General features: G+C 44.4%; 1 protein-coding gene, 1 long non-coding RNA gene and 1 pseudogene across 2 annotated transcripts in view; all 3 read right to left on the reverse strand.

Annotated features, from left to right (window-relative positions):
* Positions 1–298: 298 nt before the first annotated feature.
* jbug (filamin-type immunoglobulin domains fbug) overlaps positions 299–19,257 on the reverse strand; it is a 162,979-nt gene continuing 144,020 nt past the window's right edge. Inside the window, exons 48-53 of the mRNA XM_077659254.1 lie at positions 13,471–13,656; positions 12,933–13,037; positions 8,970–9,146; positions 7,573–7,722; positions 3,262–3,429; positions 299–2,326 (exon numbers count right to left, since the gene is read on the reverse strand). Of these exons, the coding sequence (XP_077515380.1) occupies positions 2,028–2,326; positions 3,262–3,429; positions 7,573–7,722; positions 8,970–9,146; positions 12,933–13,037; positions 13,471–13,656 (1,085 nt within the window). The 3' untranslated portion in view covers positions 299–2,027. The remainder of the gene's footprint in view (positions 2,327–3,261; positions 3,430–7,572; positions 7,723–8,969; positions 9,147–12,932; positions 13,038–13,470; positions 13,657–19,257) is intronic.
* Positions 14,668–17,879, reverse strand: LOC144125667 (uncharacterized). Its single transcript, XR_013313405.1, has 2 exons — positions 17,772–17,879; positions 14,668–14,786 (listed from the first exon to the last, which is right to left on the reverse strand). It is a non-coding gene; the product is annotated as an uncharacterized LOC144125667 (long non-coding RNA).
* Positions 16,028–17,757, reverse strand: LOC144122828 (uncharacterized; annotated as a pseudogene).

The raw sequence follows: 19,257 nt of genomic DNA on the forward strand, positions 1-19,257 counted from the left end.
TTCAGTTGCAAGTCTAGCGTGTCTCCTGTCTACCAACCTCTGTGCGCATCTTTTTGTGTGCTAGCCACTATGTCTGATAATGAGAAAGTTTGATTAAACATTGTGTAGGCACCATCGAAGGTGTAGGAACTGAGGCTGCTCTTTGACCTGCATACATGACATCGCACCTAACATCCAAGTGTGGTGTTTTATGCACTTGATTATGTAGTGCATGAATTGTGCTCTAAAATGTTGCTTTGACATTCATTCACGGTAACACTAGGGTAGCAATAAAATTGTCGCAACACCACGAGGTCAATCCAGTCAAAACCACATTTTTATTTTCAGAAATGAGGCAATGGTAACAGTCGCTGGAATAGCAGAAGAGCAGCTATATTAGATTTTAGTGTGCTAAACACAAAAGCAGGATGAAACATAAGTTACAATGCCCTAGGAGATTGAAAGCAAACTCTTTTTTTAATATCTTTCGCATGCTCTTGGAGGCGGTGAGCAATATAAATTTTGCAAGACTTTTCCACGATGCATTTCAGTAAACACTGCGTTTCTGTTATTTGGCCCTAATAGCACCATAAACCACATCTGGGTTCAAACAGAGCCAGTATTTTGCAAGAAACGCTCAGATATCAGGGAAAAACAAGAGATAAGGAAAAATAGGAGGTGTTTCTGTTGGCATAGTGAGATTCTATGCCTTGAACTAACAAATAAAGGAAAAGCGCATGAAAGTCTCAACAAGCCCAGAAGCATTTACTACAGTCTTAACTTCTCACCCGCTCTCATGAGTGAATCGAATGCGATTCTCTTATAGTTAGTTTATAAAAATACTCTGAGTTGTGTAAACTGTTATGAGAATAAACAATTTCTCAGAACTCTCTCTCTTCTATGTACAGCAGCATAAAAAGACAAGCTATGTACACTGCGATGTGGCTTGCTTCAGTTTGGCAGAGCGACTCGCATACATGGACCTAGAGCCTTCAGTTCTGTAGCTATATACACATATATGTTATGTGTTGTTGGAGCTTGAAAATACAGTATACAAGATAGCAAAGCTTCTGTGAACATGGAATAGTAGTGGGCAATTTTCTAGTGCAATGTTGCATAGCGTTATTTGTGTGACAAAGACGGCAGGTTGCATCAATAACTACACGGTGTCATTTATTCAATGACATCTTGGCTGCCCGATTAATGTGTGCAGTATTTTCCATGAGTATCAATCATAAATATGAAGTTAGCGACATGACACTATCGTGCATTTATGCTGCATGATAGTTAATCTTTCATCTGTCTCGCACATGATCAGACAGAATAGCATGCTCTCAGACAGGTGCCTGTTTCGAAGTTCATTTCATTCGCCTGCACTGCATTTATCTTTGACACCAGCATTTGAGATAAAAAGATGCAAAAAGTGATTCAAGCTTGTAACTTTTTTTGTAACTTAAAATAGCATCATGGATGGCCCTAACCAGTGCTCTGCTGCCTGCATGCACTAATTTTCCTGACTCTATTGATCTGTGTGAATGAGTTGAAAATTGGTATGCAGATTCCTATTGCACACACATTTGGCACGCAATTCATGCACTTGCACTGGGAAATGTTCCTGCACACATTTAAGAAATATTCCTCGCAATGTACATGTCTAAACATGTCTAAAGCCTTTTCGTTTTCACTCGGTGCAGATACTACGCATAACAAATAGCAGAAAAGGCAATTGAAGCACTCTCTGAGCAATGCATTCCATCTGATGCTTTGCCTAACCACTTCTGTTTCAACAAATCAACATAAATTCAATCCAAGAAAAAAATGCAGTGATACTTAAATTTCATTTCTGAGCCACCTGAAAAAAAAAAAAAAAGAGGAACAATTTCCAACTAATGAACGCTGGGCGTCATTACAGTGGAAGCAAATCATTCACTGTGTGTGTCGCATTCTCACCCGTTCAATGAAGGCCAGGCTGGCAATAATGAGACTGCAAATAGCAGTATGTTAAGGAAAACATGTGAGGTAAGGTTAAATGGCAAAAACACATGAAATCAAAGCTCATGAGTTGATCCCCTCCAGGACATCTGGCCAGTGCCATATGTGACACCATCACCAAAATAATCAGAAGCTGTGGCAGCAGCATTGCTGGGTGCACCACTGTATTGTCCCTGAATGAAGCGTGTGAGCTCTTCCTGAGTGTCGAAAATCATCACCATAAACGGCGAGCCGGGTACGTGCTCCCCAGACCACTTGACCTCGATGCGATAATCCCCGGGCTCCGTTGGGTCGTACTTGCACAAAATGGTGCGGTCTTTCTGGCTTTCACGTTGCATTTCCACGCGGAATGCACCTGGAGTGGCCAGGATGCAGATGTTCAAAATGACAGCAGTGGGTACACACTACAAATGATGCTTTGAGGTGAGAAAAATTCCTGCTCTGTCCCATTACTGTAAGTAGGCCCAAGGCATGCAATACTTTCCCTCTGTGGTGCCATTAAACCCTTGCAAGGGATAACTGTGGCAAAGCTAATTATTACCAACAGTACTGACCTATGGAAAAGAAAAGTTGTCACAATATCTGCATTCTGCTGCAACTAAACATTGCTAGATCATACAAAGTGAGCATCCTTCCATATATTGAGGGGACTAACATCGAAGTTCTTGAACAACTGAAAAGCATCAAATAAAGCTGTTTTCATTTCCTTCAAATCATGAAATGATTGTTCCATACCAAACAAATATATGCAGCAGCTTTAAGATTGAAGCAAGTGCATGGTCATGCAGATAAAGGTAAAAACATCTGGCTGAGAGCTTGCATGGCTCTGGTCATGAACTGGAACTGTCGGTATTGACACCAATTCTCACGAACCCCAATGAGACCGTGACTCGCAGGCCTTGCTCGACTCACATTTACAGCAATTTCAGTCTGCACCACCACAACAGTCAACGTTCAACTACAAAGAACTGAGCTGGCCCATGTGAGCTGCTCGGCAGGGCCATGACCCATAAGATGGTAACTGTAACAGGGCTGGCAGTGATATGTGACAGCTCGTTCTGAGGCTATAGCGGGACCTCCAATCAGTGTTCTGGCATCTGCATATCTCTGTTACATTTTCCCTATGAGAATTGGCGGCAAGGTTGCTGTTCCATGCTCAGCCTGTGCTCCGTAGCAGGGCAAGAAAAGTTTGCGATAAAGCGCAGCAGCATCGATGCTACTGATTGAATACGAACACCAACTTTGTGCACAATGCAGAGATGAATATGTTATGCCTGAACATGCGCTCACCCTTGGGGCCCCTGATGCGCACAGTCAGCTGGCCCGCACCAGCTCCCCTGGTGTCGCAGATGAAGCGGCTTTGGTACACTGCCAGCACACCCGGCTCTATGCCTGGCCCATACACCCGCACCTTGGACGCATCCGGTGCGCCAGCAATCCGGATGGTGTACGGGCTCCCTGCCAGAGATGAGTACACAGGGAAACCATACTTTGACAAAGCTCTGGAGAAGAGCAGTAAGCAATTACAATAATTCATGTTCCTATGTACAGCATTCTGTGAAATGTACATTCATTGATCACTTACCGACTCAAGGAATTATATGTAGCAATGTTTGTGCCGTAGCCATAAAATTCCACAGTGTTAATACATAAGGAAGGGCTGCTGGTTTCATCAGTTCCACTGTAATTAGTATTTACTACCAGGCTTTTTCAGTATCATTTCCACCCAGCTCTAGGCACCTGAAGGTGCCCAGAAGGATGGCTGTGCCTCGCTCTTATCTTGCGCTTGCTGCAGCATGGCTGTTAACAACTCCACAAGCAAGCACACCACGCACCTTTCCATACGCTGCAGATAGTGCACATGGCACCAATATCTGGTCCTCTCTGCACCGTGATAACACGCACTGTGACGCCGCGTCAGTTGAAAATGTGAACCCGGAATTTTTTAGCCCTACAGCAATGAGTGGGTGCATGCGCCTTCTAGTCTGGCAGAGGCAACGCGTGGTAAGTGACGCGCATGCGATGGTGCTCTGCTTTTTCCGCACCAGCATGAGAGCCTCCTCCCAAAAAAGCACTCTCCTGCAAGACAGTTCCCCCAGTTTTGTGTGCACTTTCTTGTATAGAAGCATTTTAGTATATGCTTTTCCTTGACAGTGCCGCGTGGACGTCACATGAGTGCTGTTGCGTGGGGTCACCACAGTTCGCAGTGACTGCGAAAGTTCGTTTTAGCTGAAGGACCCGTGAAATTATTCATCTTAAGCGAATTATTTTTACATGGAGTCCTTGGGAAACTAACCGAATGGTCTAACGTTAGTCATCTTGTCCGAGAATTTGCAGTCTACTTAGTGCATTGTATGTTAATAGCTACAGTGATCTGACTTCAGAGTCGTAGAATTCGGTCATTTGATTTCTAGCAGCATTCTGGCTAGTACAATTGAACTGCATTATAACAAAGTCGAAGGCCTCCCACAATTTATTCGTTACAGAAGTACATGATTTTGGCTGCAGCTGTCATGTCTACAGGCTTTTCTGCCACTGTACATACCATGGACAACATAGCTGGCATTTACTGTGCCGCCGATGTATGCTGCAGGAACCTTCAACACGTGCACTAAGTGCCCACCACGTTGCCAGATACGTGTACACTAGCCGAATATGTCAGCCTTGCCAGCAAGCACTTGTGTCTTCTGTAGCCTACATGGGCTTCAGAGCCAAGAAAATGGGTCTGAGAGCAGTCATGTACTAGAGGGCCTATTTGAAATATTTAGCTCAGTCTTCTAGGTGCTGAGGCTGCTGGGCCGCTGTAAAAGAGGTCACATGCTACCCCTTTTGGCAGACTTTGCCGCACAGCTCATGAGAACGCAAGCCACAACACTTCTCTGCCTGAAAGGAGTGTCTTGAGCAGAATACATACGCCAGACCGTGGGATTTGATGATAGCCACCTCCTGGCTGTGAGGGCCAATGTCAGTGGCACCATCAGGTGACAGAGTTGGGCACTGTGGGATAGACGGGGGAGACTGAGGTGCCGCGGGAGCGGAGGTTCGGCTAAAGCCCCTCAATGAAGCAAAAGTAGCGAAAAGCTTTGAACTTTCCGACTTCCCTCCTCTCAGTACGCCGCCGGATAATCGAGCCCCCCATTGGCTGAGGCTATGTAGTCACATGTTAGCGTGTGCTTTTTGGCTCTGCAGAAGATGCCGGCGCCATTGCTGGAGGTAGAAATCGCGCTTCATTTTCTTTTTGAGCAACAGAGTTTTGGCGGTAAGCGTTTCTCCAGCTTTGATGGCGCCTACGTGCTGCAGCGATGCCGAGCTTCTGTTGCGCTTGCAGGTGCAACAACTGAGGAGGCAATGGGAAAAGGTTTTTTGTCATTCCATCCGGAAAACGCAACGCAATTCGGCGAAAGGCTTGTCTGCACAGGTTTGGCCGGATGAGCTCTGATAATGTGCTGGACCATGTCTTTGTGTGTAGAGTGGCCGTTCTTCAGTTGTCAGTTGCGTTTTTTTGGAGGATTTGGTGTTAAGCACAAGAGACTGCGTCTTTATTTGCAGTTAAGGCCGCTTGACATGGTTAGATGGATTCGTTAGCTCGCAGGCTACGAAATCCATGCTTCTTGCTTTCTTAGGCCCCCGTTCATGCTGATGGCTATGCTAAGCTCTGCAGGTGTAGCTCTGATGTCGCACGCATTATGTGGCATATTGGTTTGGTTGTAGTTGGACTCGTTTGATGGCTCGACTCAAAAGTTGCACCTCGTTTTGTCTGAGCCCTGCCATTTATGCTGCTCGCAGTGCAGGCCTAGGTTTGATGATGTTCGCATTGCTGGACGTATTTTTTTGGTGCAGTTCGACTCCTTCGCTCATGAACTTGATACTAAAGAGGCGGTTCTCGCTGTTTGAGCGACGCTGTTCATGCAGCTCGCGGTGCAGGTCTAGCTTTCATGTTACACGCATTGGTGACCATATTTGTTCTGGCAGGGCTCATAGCAAAATAGGTCGTTACTGTGCGAGCCACAGTAACTGTAGCTATCGCTCGAATACACATCTGCGTGGGTAATACATGAGAATTCAAGTGATCGAGCACCTCTGTTCAACATAGTTATAGACATGTATATTTCTCCTTGCATTTTAAATTTTCGCTTCAAGCAACTTCCTTAAGTAACCAACGTGCTTGCTTCAGACAGAACTGTGTAAATTCCAGTTTTGGTTTTCTAGCACTTGGAATTTTTTTGCACGCTACTTCTACCAAAAGCAATGAACTGCGGCAGTCCAGGCTGCTGCACTTTTATTTCATGGAAATTACACGAGGGAAGACAATATCCTCTTATAAGCGATTATTGCATATGCTGACCCAAGATGAAAATCATTTTAGTGAGTCATGCAGCGCTGTAGTTGCGGGCGAAGCAGTGGTTAAAAGTCTTCTTTGGTTGCCATTAATGAACCCAAACAATTAACCCTACATCAAAATTCTTCTGGTCACAACAGTGTTCCAGTGTGCAACTAGGTCATCGTAATCGCCTATTTGCGAACAAACATTAAGTGACTAACGTAAGTCTGATGCTTTTAATGTTAGCCTGCGATGAGTCCGAGGTATATAACTCCAAAATAACCACCAAGCTTTCTGGCAGTAAAAAAAAATTTAAATGAGCAGCCACCTACGCACTGAATAGCGCAGCCGATTGCACGAGTAAGCGCGCCTTTGCAAGCGCGGCTAACGGGCCATGTGCAGTGAGGAGGTTAAAGAACGGGGGAAATCCAATAGCCTTGGCAACTCTGTCAAGGCGCAGAATGACACAGTGGGCCACGCGCAACGCACTGCGTCGCATCGTTCAGTGGGCCGCATACCGAATTTGCAATAAAGAAGAGAGTGAGCGCCAAACCACCAAAAGCTGACGTAATGTCCAAACACATTTCATGCAGGCTTCGCTTGAGGCGGCATAATGAAATTTTTTACATGTTTTGTGTGGTGCTCGACAGAACAGGTAATGTGCAGTGATTTCAGTTTGCCTCATCGAATCGTCAAGGAAATGTTGGGCACCATTAAATGTTGACGTACTCCGCACGAAATGGCCAGTAGCTTTCACTGGAGGTTTGTTATATCGTGCTGTAGGAAAATCTTTGCTTTATAAAAGAAGAGACATCAAATACACTGGCTTCTATGGGAGCTTCCAAGGCAGGGACAGATTTGGCGTCATAAATTTATGTGCCACCCCCTCACCTTTTTTTCACCTTTCCACTTTTCAAGTGAGAGACTTTGAATAGGAACCACACTGGACCCCATTTTTTGACAAACTGTGAGCTGTGTTACCATCGTGATAGCACATTCACCCTCTACATGAAACCCCAAGAAGGTGGACGTCAAGCAGATGGCGGTGAGCAGATGACGTCAAGTCCAAGAAATAATGGTTCAAACAAGATCACCTCCACCAAGAGTGATCTACAAATCTGCCCCTGCTCCAAGGAGAATGGCTTTTACTTATTAATATTGTTTCATTATAAACTGTTTGTTACAGCGAGGCTTGCATGTAATTATTTTGTACTATCTTAATGAGCACCTGTCCCCTTTCTTTTTCATCTCGAAGCGAGAAAAACCGAAGTGCATCTTACCAGGAATGTGGTCTCCACCGTACTTGACTGTGAGCAGATGACGTCCACCTTCTTGGGGTTTCAGGTAGAGGGTGAATGTGCCATCACGATGGTCATACAGCTCACAGTGTGCCATCTTGTGGGGGCCCATGCAGTGTGCAGTCAGTTCGCCTAGGGTGCATCAAAATAGCCCAAGTTGGAATAAGAACGGGGCACAGTTGGTTAGTGCCTAATCTAATCATCTTCAGGTCATTCACTTTCATTAATGTTTGGCTGATTGTACGGCTTCACGTTAATTCTTACATGGTGCTAAATCATGATGGGCATGAATGGAAAATACATGCCCACAGTCAGCAGCAAAAGTTTGCATAACATAAGAGCAGTTAAAAAATGATTAACCCCCGATCTACTTCAGTAAGCGATGTAGGTCGCTAGCACAATTTTTGCCTTTCCACGTGGCTGCAGCTGCTGTGAAACCAGGTTTCCTCCTTTCCATGGGGCTGCAACAAGCATGATACCCCCCGTTCCACGTGGCTACAGCTGGCACGCATGGGCTTTGGCCTTTCCACGTGGCTGCAGCTGCCACAAAACTCGTTTTCCTCCTTCACCAAGGCACCACCAGGCTCCACCAGGACACAACAACTTAACGCTAGTGCACGGGACGCAAAAAGGGATTTCCCTTTCTGCACTTTTACCACCCACCCCGCCACCTGTCAACCTCTCTGTCTTCTCTCTCCTCACTTTGCCACCTGTCAACCATAGCAGCTGGAGGCCTCACCAGGACTCATAATGACTTTTTCTCTAGTGACCTACCTAGTGCTAGTGCACTTCACCTGCCAGCCATGGCAGACACCAGCTGGCAGGTGCAGGCTTCACCCCTGGGCAGTATGGCTAGCGAGGCATCTAGTGCTAGTGCACTAAAAGAAAACAGATTTGCTTTGGCCCAGAATGCACAGCTGAAACTGAAAACTCTGCTAAACATTTTGCAGTTCCCATGTTCTGTGACAACCAAGTTACACAGCACAAGTTATATAAGTCTCTATGCAAAATACAAGTACTGCCATTTCGTCCATGATTTATGAGCAGTTCTCCATACCAACTGAACAGAGGCACTGTTTGTCCACCCCTGAGCTTTCATATTTCTGTTAAGTGTATGAATGTGTAACCTAATCTCAAGAGTGTGAACCTGCGCTGCTCCTAGCCACAGCAACAAGTGTGGTGGCAGATGTAGACATGAGGTCTCATCTTCAACTAATTTTCATGTAGCTGAAGATGAGAGGAGGTGTCTTAAAGGGTGGGACAGGAGATGGTGTCTTTTAAAACAAAGCAATGCCCTTTAGTTCCTTGAAGACTGATCTCCCCCAAGCTCTAGTAACCAAGAAAGCTGCTGCAGTTTCTGATGGAGAAGCAACACCCACCTGGTCCTGCTTTGCGGGTGTCGAGAAAGGCTTTGATTTCCTTGCCCACTGTTCCCCCTCGAAGGCCGTCGCCTGAGCAGAGCACACGACTGGCATCACAGCTGGCCGCTACCATCACCTTGAGAGGACAGCCTTTCACCTGACGCTCAGACCACATGACATTGAGAAGGTAGGCACCTGCAAACAACCAGGCACATTGTGTGGCAAAATTTGGTGAACTGCCACTTCACATGAATGTCCCCGCAAAATTATCTTAAAGCAGCAAATTAGTGTTTCTAATGTGGGAATTAAGGTAATGGAAGCAATGTTTTAAGGCGAAAGCCTTTAATGGCTCGTCGTTGTCCACCTGTCCGCAAAATCTGTCACACTATGATGTCATTAATAGCATAATTGCTATAATCCATATGCTCTTAGCAATTACTAAGTAATGGGTGATTAGTAATTAGTCATTAATATGTAATTTGACATAATTAGTAATAAATTTGTCAGTAGACATTAATTAGTAAAATAAACAGAAAATAAATAGCAACTTCTAAATATAAATAACAGGATAAAAATTAAATAAAAAGACAAAGTTAAAAATTAATTGAAGAGCACAATGTGGGCGCATAAAGGCTTTCGCCTCGCGCACTTTAGATCGCCAAAGTGCCCCCTGAAATTTTTTTGCAACCGTGGGAAGCATGTAATACTGCAATATGCAACATTTTATTTTTCATTCAAATGAGTACTGGTAAACTGTGATGACATGCAGCTGCAATGTATACTAACTTGCATACCATGCATACCATGATGAGCAAAAATAAACTTGCACCAAATCAGGCTGCGTTTCACAAACAAGGACTCCAAAACGGGCAAAAGCCATGTAAAAGGTGTGTTGTACTTATTTACAAACACAACTGCATGACAGACTGGTTGGTGCCTAATAGACATTGAAAACCAGTGGCCAAGAAAAAATTTTTTATTTCCCAAACATTTTCCCCACATGTTTAGCTGTGGAATTTCCGCAATAAATGCTTTTAACTGCATGAGCATGCATACGGCTTCCTTGAAAACAAAAACAAAACATCCAAGAATCTGCAGTGCTGGAACTGGTAAGTTAGCCAGTAATTTTAAACATGACTGGCATATATAACTCGTTATGCCCTGTAATAATTAGTGCCAAACAAAAGTGCTGGGAAGATAGCTTTTCTCAGTGTTAACTTTCAAGTTGTGAGGACGATCTTACTCATTATATAGACCATTTTTGCGGCAAGGAGAAAAATATCCTCGAACTCAGCGCACACAGCGCCGCTCCTCCTCACTCGTATGTGCCGGTGGCAGGGGCACCAAGGAATGCTATGCAAAATACGCATGTGCTACGCAGACTTTTGCGTAACGAAGGAGTTGAAAAGCATTCTGGATCTAGATATTGCCACGAACCGAGTCTTAAGATCATCCGGCTACCACTGCGTTGTTGTTGGCTGTAGTAACAACTATCGGAAGCGTGAAAAATGACCTCGAGAACAGCGCGAAGAGCATCGGCAGCCGCAGCATGTGTGTGGACGCAGGCTGTTTCATTTGCACCGCTTCGCAGATGAGGTACGTTTTTGGATTGCAAGCATCAACCAAGCAGGTTTCATCCTGTCGGTCACGTCTCATATGTGCTCTGAACACTTTGTTGGTGAGGGCGGATGGTCAAGAACGTAATTGCACGGAAGATACTATTGGCAGCAGAAGTTTATGAGAAGAGGGTGAGCGGAAAAAAAATTATTTTGGTGCAGTCACATAAGCCGTTCGCCTAGAATTTATGAAGGTATGAGAGAACATGCATGTTCCACCCCTGTTAATAATACAAGGCAACTTGGTCGCAAGACAGCGATAGAACGTTTTTTTTCCCGAGAACACCCATTCAGTTCATTTCTGCTGCCGCTAGTATGTGCGCATGCGGATAAGTGAAAAAAAAAAAGTCATTCGTTCGTTTGCACACGGGAATTTGTCCACATCAAATGCACTAGAAAATCACCATGCATAAAGGGAACTTTCACAATGATCAAAATTTGCAGGAGGCATACCGTGAGAGCTGACTACATGCGGACAAAATAAAAAAAAAGGAAGGAAGGAAGGAACGAAGGAAGGGGAATTAAGCTTTATGCACAGATGCCCTGACCTCATTTTGTTTTTTTTCATTGTGAAGGCATTGCGTTCTTAATGAAGGTTTCCATGAAAGATTTCGGTGCGCTTTTTCATCACTTTAAAATTGTACACACTCTTCAGATCACAAAAGCACCGGAGCTAGAGCTCACTGCCCCATATATTGTCAGTCACTGGTGCCTAGAGCCTAGCTTAGATTTCCGTTATTCGGCACGACAATCGATTCGTGACCACAAGATGTTGCATTGTGAGAGTGATGCAAGGGCAAAAAATTCCCTTCTTGCATATCCACGACGGCGGCCTTCACGGAAAAAACTCATCGCCATTAGCTTTTCGGAAAGTAAACTGAGTGTGTATTAAACACTAGGCCTACTTGACAAATAAAATGTGACTAACATCACACTGAAAACAGTCGTCAAGAAGTGACTAGCTTCGCTAGCTTCCAACAATATTCCTAGCTGATTACCCTAGTCTCTCTCAAACTCAGTCAGATAGCATGGAAAGTTGCTTGAGAGTTGCCCTGCATCACTCCCTCCACCACCTTCGCAACCAGCACTATGCCTACACTGTTTTTCACCACAAAGGTTATGCCAAACTTGTCATATTTCTTTTTACCTATGTCAGTCGTTATCATGATGGTGGAAGTGCCTGAGGCGCCATAATCCCCGATTTTCTGGCCATTTCCTGATGGAACAGCCTCTTTGCTGCTTGAAAAGCTTTTTCGATCAGTGCACAATTTTAGAACGCGAAAAAATGAATGCGGAAGCTCCAAACTGCCCATTTATGCCATCTGCGTCCTCTTTGGTGTGTGCACCGCGAATGCGATTGCACATACAAGCATGGCGGTCGTTTCCAGACTAGACACTAGAGGGCGCCAGCATCCCAAGATGGCAGCACCCATGATAAAATGGTGTATAAACTGATATGTGTTTTGTGATCACGCTGCGGAACGATGAGGGTGTTTTCATTCATCGTGCCAGAAACTAGGTGAATCTAGCTTTCACAGCAATTAAAATGTGTGAATTCATCTAAGATCTCTTTCTTGTTCAGCAAAGTATACTTAAAACTGTGTTGAACATAAAGGACCATATACAAACGAACCTTCATATTCCGAACACGAATGTGCCGAATTATTGGCTATATCGAGCTTTCCCAAAATATTTTTAACAAACACAAACAAATTTTACTTCGTATACCAAACATAGTATATGAAGGACTATGTATGGAACATAGTGTATGACGGATACATTGAACTCTCTAACTACAAGCAATGTCCGGTTCGATGAAAAGCAGCAAGCTTTGTCGCATCACACAGCAGTAGTATGGACGGTTGTAGCCTCGCTGTAAACATGCTGGTGTCCTTCTCAAGTTGGCTGCCATGAAGGTAGTGAAAAAGGCTGTAGCTTTCTTTCTGAAGCACTGTTTTCCATGCAACACTACTGTCAAATGGGAATGACATCCCAGTTGTCATCTGGTCAGCCGCCGCTGTGGACGGCGGTGATGTGTGGAGAAGCAATGCTAACTAGCGTTTGGCTGCTTTTCGCAGCCTCTGGAATTGCTGCAAGCACCTTCATAAAGGTGCTAAAACTTAGGAAAAGGTCTCTCCCTGCTATCCAGTACGGGTCACTTGTGTTGCCGTCCTTTCTCTGACTAAACTGTGGTGCTCTTGTGTGTATTTTTTGCAAAATTTTACATTGCGAATTTTTGCAACATTGAACTATTTTACGATTTTTTGCCAGTTCCTTATACCAAGGTTAAACTGTTAAGAAAATCATTAAAAAATTTTTTTTCATAAACATGACAAAAGCTGTCTGTGTAGCCACAGACACATACCTGGAGCTGAAGGAGTGTAGAGGACCTTGTATGTGTTGTTCCCCAGTGGAATCAGCTGCACCGGAATATCTGTCTTGACACCGCTTAGGCTCACCTCAGGCGAACCTGTTATGTGAGGAAAGGATGAGAAGCTGAGAGTCAATGCACATGCCTCTGGTTCGTGAAGCATAAGCTAACGCAACGCAACGCTTAATATGAGGAAAATCAAAGCCTCACAAAATTTTGAACTTGTCTCCAGTTCAAAATTAAAAACTAAACCTAACATAAAAAAATCGATTTATTTGTTCACAAGCAAAACTGTTCTTTACACTCACAGAAGATAAATGGCATATAAACACTATAGATGGATGCCTATTTTTTTCTCTAGGGTTCTAACATTCCAGCTCCTCTGCATCATTTTCTCATGCATCTGCCTAAAACTTTTTTGGAAGGCACATAATTGCCAAATGATGCATTCACTGTACATGAACTACCATTATTGCTTGTATTCTACAATGTCTGCAGACATTAGCACAAACTATCACAAACTATTCCTCACCAGGTCCAGCATCGGAACCGTCGATGACAAACTCAGCCTCCATGCCAACCTTGGCACCCGTAAGACCATGGCCACGCAGTACTACCCGAGTGTGGTCTAGCACAGGAGGCAATGGTTCTGCTCGTGCCAGGAATGGAGAGTTCGGGTGGGGCACATCATTGTAGTAGACATAAATAAAGTGGTCCCCTGGAGAGAGATACAGAATTAGGGGGCAAGACCAGCTAGTGGTATCCAAACGGCTACATTGATATTATTTTATTCTTTATTCAATTTTTACCCCGGTTAGCCCAAAGGCGCTACAGCACGGTGTTACAATGACGAAAAAAACATTCATACAGCACACTTGCTGACCTGAAAGGCGATCCATTCACTGATAGAATGTACAAATAATGAACCTGCATACATATTAGTTCTGATACGGTATTCCAAAATCTTAAATATTTTCTTTTTGAATGCCAGTTTTATCATGAAATATTTGATACAGCAGTTTAAGGTGCAATTTTCTTCCTTGAGCAGAAAGACTTTCCCACTCTAATTCGTTTTTCATGCCCGTACAGCTATCACCTCTAGAGTACCAACGTAGGACGAACCTTGCAGCCCTGTTTTGAATTTTTTCAAGCTTACTGCTCAGTGTTGTTAGCCACGGGTCCCACACCGCACATGCTGCGCTAAAAAAAAAATTTCCGCTTAGAAATCCATGCCTGAATTTTGTGCAGTAGCTTTTATACAGGCTGGACGTGAAAGAATAGCGAGAACAGATTTTATAGGAGCAACTTTTTCAGATGATGCAGCTAAAGCTTCAAAATGATAATGACAGTTTTATCATCCATATATTTTACTTCACAGTAAGTATCTGAATAGAAAATCTGTTTAATTATGAGCACAGCACATCTTGTTTATTTCCTGCATTTTTATTGCACTGTAAATACCTTCCCAGTCAGAAATGGCCAAATGGGACATCTAGAAACATACCTCCCAGACAACACTGAAATATCCTGAGGACATACTGAGGATGTTTTTTTGAGGACATTCTTTATCCTCAGGACATCCTCAAATGGTCCTCAAAATGTACTAGAAAGGTCCTCATGTCCGGCCTCAGGACATCCTCAGAATAGCCTCAAAAGGACAATTTCTGATGTTTTGAGTACATTCTGAGGAGGTTATAACTGGTCAAGCTGCATAAAAAAACGCGAAAAATTTGTGCAAATAATTTATTCATTAAATTCCTCAGCTGCTTGCTGCCATTTGGTGTTATCCCGGTGTGCTTCACGGGCTCCTTTACTGCTCTTCTGAGCTGCGACTGTCTTCTGTGGTGCCTACAGAAATAGAGATGGAAAATCAGAGATGGAATATGCATTTATGAGGACACACATTTACAAAACCAAAACAAACATAGTAGAACACCGGAGCACAGGCAAATAATGTTATTATTTTGCATGTTGTGCATCCAAAAAGGAAATAATTCATGCAAATAATAAATACTTGCACATAAGTAAAGTGTATATTTGGGAAGAAAAGGCACACAAACATCCAGCCATATCAAGGTGTGTTGTTGGGCAAGCTGGTGAGATATTCAGAGGGAAAACAGTGCAAAAGAAAACACACAGGACAAGAAAGACAAACAAACTCGAGCGCTGACTAACAACTGAGTGTATTTAGTGCGAGAGCGAAATAAATACCTGGAAAAAATGACAAATGCGCAGGCGCAGGAAAGGAAAAAAAACAGCCATAGGTGAACTGGTCAGTCGATCATTTCGTTAAGCTATTCACTCCCTTCCTCTTTACATTTATGTTTTCATAAAAGGACTCCGCACCAAAACAGGCAGCAAACAATACAAGACAAGCGCTTGTTCCTTCTCTCTTACTGCATGCTGTCTGTTTTGGCACTAGGTCCTTTTACGAAAATATGCACAAACTAGCCCCTCAGCAAGCATTACATTTCTGTTTCACACATTTCCTAAAGTAAATAGAGAATTTCTCGTCTTTTGTGTACAAATGCCCCACTGACAAGAACCAGAAAACTGAGAAAACCCTCAGTAAAATTTAATAAAATCCCGCCGATAATTCTGTAGCACACATAAATAGCACTGGCCAAGTTGAAATGCAATGATGAGAGATACTGCTTGAAAGCATCCATTTGGAGCTGGAAAAAGATAACATGCCACCCGCCATAGAAAAAGCCTTCAGCTTCTGCCACTGTGGCATAAACTCATGGTTTATACAGTCAGTTATGCTGATATTTCTGAATGAAGGAGGGGAAAAATAATGGCATCGCGTTTAAAAAAGAGTTTCAAAGCTTTGCGTGAAACATTCTCTTGTGGCCAGGCACGCAGACTAGACAGTTGTGATGCTCTGTATATGCCAAGCATTGATGATCGGCATGGAGAGGAGTACAGGTCCTCGAGCTGAATGAACTTTCTTCCTACAACGCAAGGTGCTCCAGTTGGCAGATGTGCAAAGTTCTCGATGACAATTATAGATCCATCTTGCAGAATGCAGCAGCTGTCCTCTTGCCAGGGGCAAGGACTACACTGCCTGGCAGCTTCACTTTTTTGAACTAAGGCCCTTGACATGGAGCATTAAGGGGCCCAGACTCATGTTGTCCAGTGAGCAGTGGGAAGTTTGGCATCTGCTGAGCCTCCTTCAGTACAGCTCCTTGCTGTGACAGTCTGTTAGAGAGCTGCTCAAGTGGTCGCTCTGGTTTTCGGAGCAGTCTTTTCAGAGCAAACATGTGGTTCTCAAATGGGAACGCACTCCATGAATCCAATGACCCCAGGTGCTCAACATCGGATGCCAGATGGCATAGTCCATGCACATTGTGCGAAGCATGCTCCTTGCCATATATCTTCGTAAAGCCTTTAACAAAATGGTTCAGAAGCTGCCCTGCATACTGCACTTCACTTTTTGTGCCATTAGGCATTGAAAGAATGGTAATAGCAACATGCAAAGCTAGAAAATTCTCATACATCTGTGATGGAACAAGAGATGACAGGAGCACGGGTCCCCCATACAGCAAAAAGAAACGAAACTCTGTGGCCTTCCAGCGATCCAGATCTGTGAGGCTACGAGGCTTTCGGTTAAGTTCACAAGGAACAAACGGTGCGGCCTTGACATTTTTCACTGACAGTTCAATGCGGACTTTGCTGCCAAGCCTTATAGCTTTCGGGCCACGGAAATTTGTGCACCACGCCTAGGCAAACGAGGTGCATATAATCTAGCGGGACATTCCTCACAATGTCTATTGGCAGCTGCTCTACAATACTGCTTCCAGTATGATACTGCTCCTGCGACCTCTGCCTAAAACTGCAACCAGTTCTCAGCTCACTGCTAATGTTTGGAAAACAGACTCTTCCTTCAATGTACGCACCCTTAACGGTGCACTTTGTGCAGCTGTAATAGCCCGTGTGGTTTCTGACTCACAAAACAAATGCCTTTGCAGGCGCATCACACACAATGGCTTTTAGCTTTACAGGTATTGTGAAAGCTTCAACAGCAATTCCTGTAGATAAAAGAACATTTAGCTCTTCAACAAAGCTGTATAGGAACTCATTTGCATCTCTCGGCTTGCTGTCACCGAAGAAAACACTCGTCACAAATGGTGCCGCATGCTTGAGGTTGCTTATGCGGCCGAGAATTGTCCAAAACTGGCCTCTAGAACTTTTCGATAATGGTAGGCCATCAATATGAAAAGTCAGATTCAGTTCCGGCGGCAGGTCTCGACACTGTCCCAGGATTTCCCGTATTCCTGCTTCTACACCGAAGTGGCGGTACTGGCCTTCCGAAATTTCGTAAAGTTCATTCGATTTTTTCGGTGTCTGTAGCAGCGCTCTCGCCGATGATGGGAGAGAAGAAAAACACTTGTGGCTGCGGAGCACTTTCAAAAGTGACGTGACAGCAGCATGCGATGACCCAGACTCCACTGCCCAAGTTTGAAGCTGGTGGCGGAAAGTCGCTACGTCCTCGTCAGCGCGTTCATGATCGGCTTCGTAATCAAACCTGCCGTCAACCTGAGGACAAAGGTCCTGATCGGAGCTTAAATCTACAAAAACCGATGAGGTCCCAGCTTCAGCATCTTGACTTGTGGGGTCTGGGGTCAGCACATCCTCAGTATCGGGCACAAAACGTTCGGTCACACACACATCACGCTGAAGCTGGCTGCACTGTTCTGACAATGGATCAGCACCAGCTTCGGCACACGCGGGGAGCTGCAGGCTAACGTCAACCCGTCTTTCCCTAGTGCGGCGAAACTTTCGCGCACGACTTTCCGTTGACATCGTGCAAATCTAAAAGGCGTCACTCACTTTTCTGAGAGGCATCCATCGCGGAATAACACGCACGTGCGAGTAGCGTGCGTGCTTCGCCGTCACGGTGATCGATCACGACGTTGCGGATGCAGGCTTGGCTTGGCTTAAACGAGAAGCGGCAACACACGGTAATGATGATGTTGATCGTGCGATGCGATGTTTAGAGGCAATAAATATTGCTGAACGATTGACTTTGTGAAAAAGAACATTTTTTACTAAAATAAAAAACACTGTAATTTGCCTACCCAGCAACACACAGACGGGCCCCCGGATTCAAGCCCGCTTTCCGTGATCGGGCTAAAATCGTGCTCCTTCGCCAAAGGAAAAGCTAGCGGCATTGCGTACAACACGTAGCCTTGCATGAAGGAAAACGATTTGCAGAAGCTTTAATTGTGCGCGATAGCGTCGTCACATGAAAAAACGGCAATCACAACTACGGTAGACCAGAACTCATCGATTTTCTCAGGACATGAACCAGCAGCGATGCGGGTGGCTGAATACGGCGTTGCACGAGCCTTACCGGAACCGCACCTCAAACTTTTTTCTCTGTCGTTGGCACGCAGCAAGCGTTCTCTGGGCTGCAGTTAGAACCAGCGTGCATGCGCGGTAGTCACCTAAAGGCGGTGGTTTCTCTCGTTTCCGCGTGCAGCAATTTGCGGTCTAAGCGCGCTGTCGTTGAAAAAAACTGCATGCATACTGTCAATGGGATAAAACTTCAGAGCGCCGTCGCAGTAATGCATCACAAATAAAACTTAATGGAAGTAAATGATTAAAAATCAAATTTCACACACACACACACACACACACACACACACACACACACACACACACACACACACACACACACCACCATATACATATACATACATACATACATACATACATACATACATACATACATACATACATACATACATACATACATACAAGCATTATTTTTCTGATAATTTTCATGCATGCGTGTTCACAAACATATGTCCTCAAAATGACATTTTGAGGACCACGAAGCCGCTGGTATGACCTGAGAACATCATTCTGCGAACGTTCTGAGGACAGTCCAACCTGGGACATTATAAGGACATATTGAGGATGTTTTAGAGGCCCTGAGGACGTTTGGACCATTTGAGGACGTCCTCAGGATGTTTGGTGTTGTCTGGGCTAGAACCAAAGTGGAATACAATTAGAACTTATTGAATACTGACTGCTGCCAAATAAGTTTTTGGAAGTTTCAAATGGTCTTTTTTGACTCAATAAATTTTTCTAATGCAAGAAGCATAGATTATTTTCAGTCCGTTGCAGTAAACTGTGCAGCAAATATGCTAGTGCGGCGGAAAGTCTGCCGGTACACAAGTGCAAATGGGCTTTTGCATCTGTACTGCAGCACAAGGGGCCTCCAAGTCTGGACCCTCGCATCAGCATATTACAAGTGCCATTTGTATTGGCAGGCTGCTGCCACACAGTGCTTCATTACAACTCAAAAAGA

This window comes from Amblyomma americanum, chromosome 3 (assembly GCF_052857255.1).
Source record: "Amblyomma americanum isolate KBUSLIRL-KWMA chromosome 3, ASM5285725v1, whole genome shotgun sequence".
Taxonomy (NCBI): Eukaryota; Metazoa; Arthropoda; class Arachnida; order Ixodida; family Ixodidae; genus Amblyomma; species Amblyomma americanum.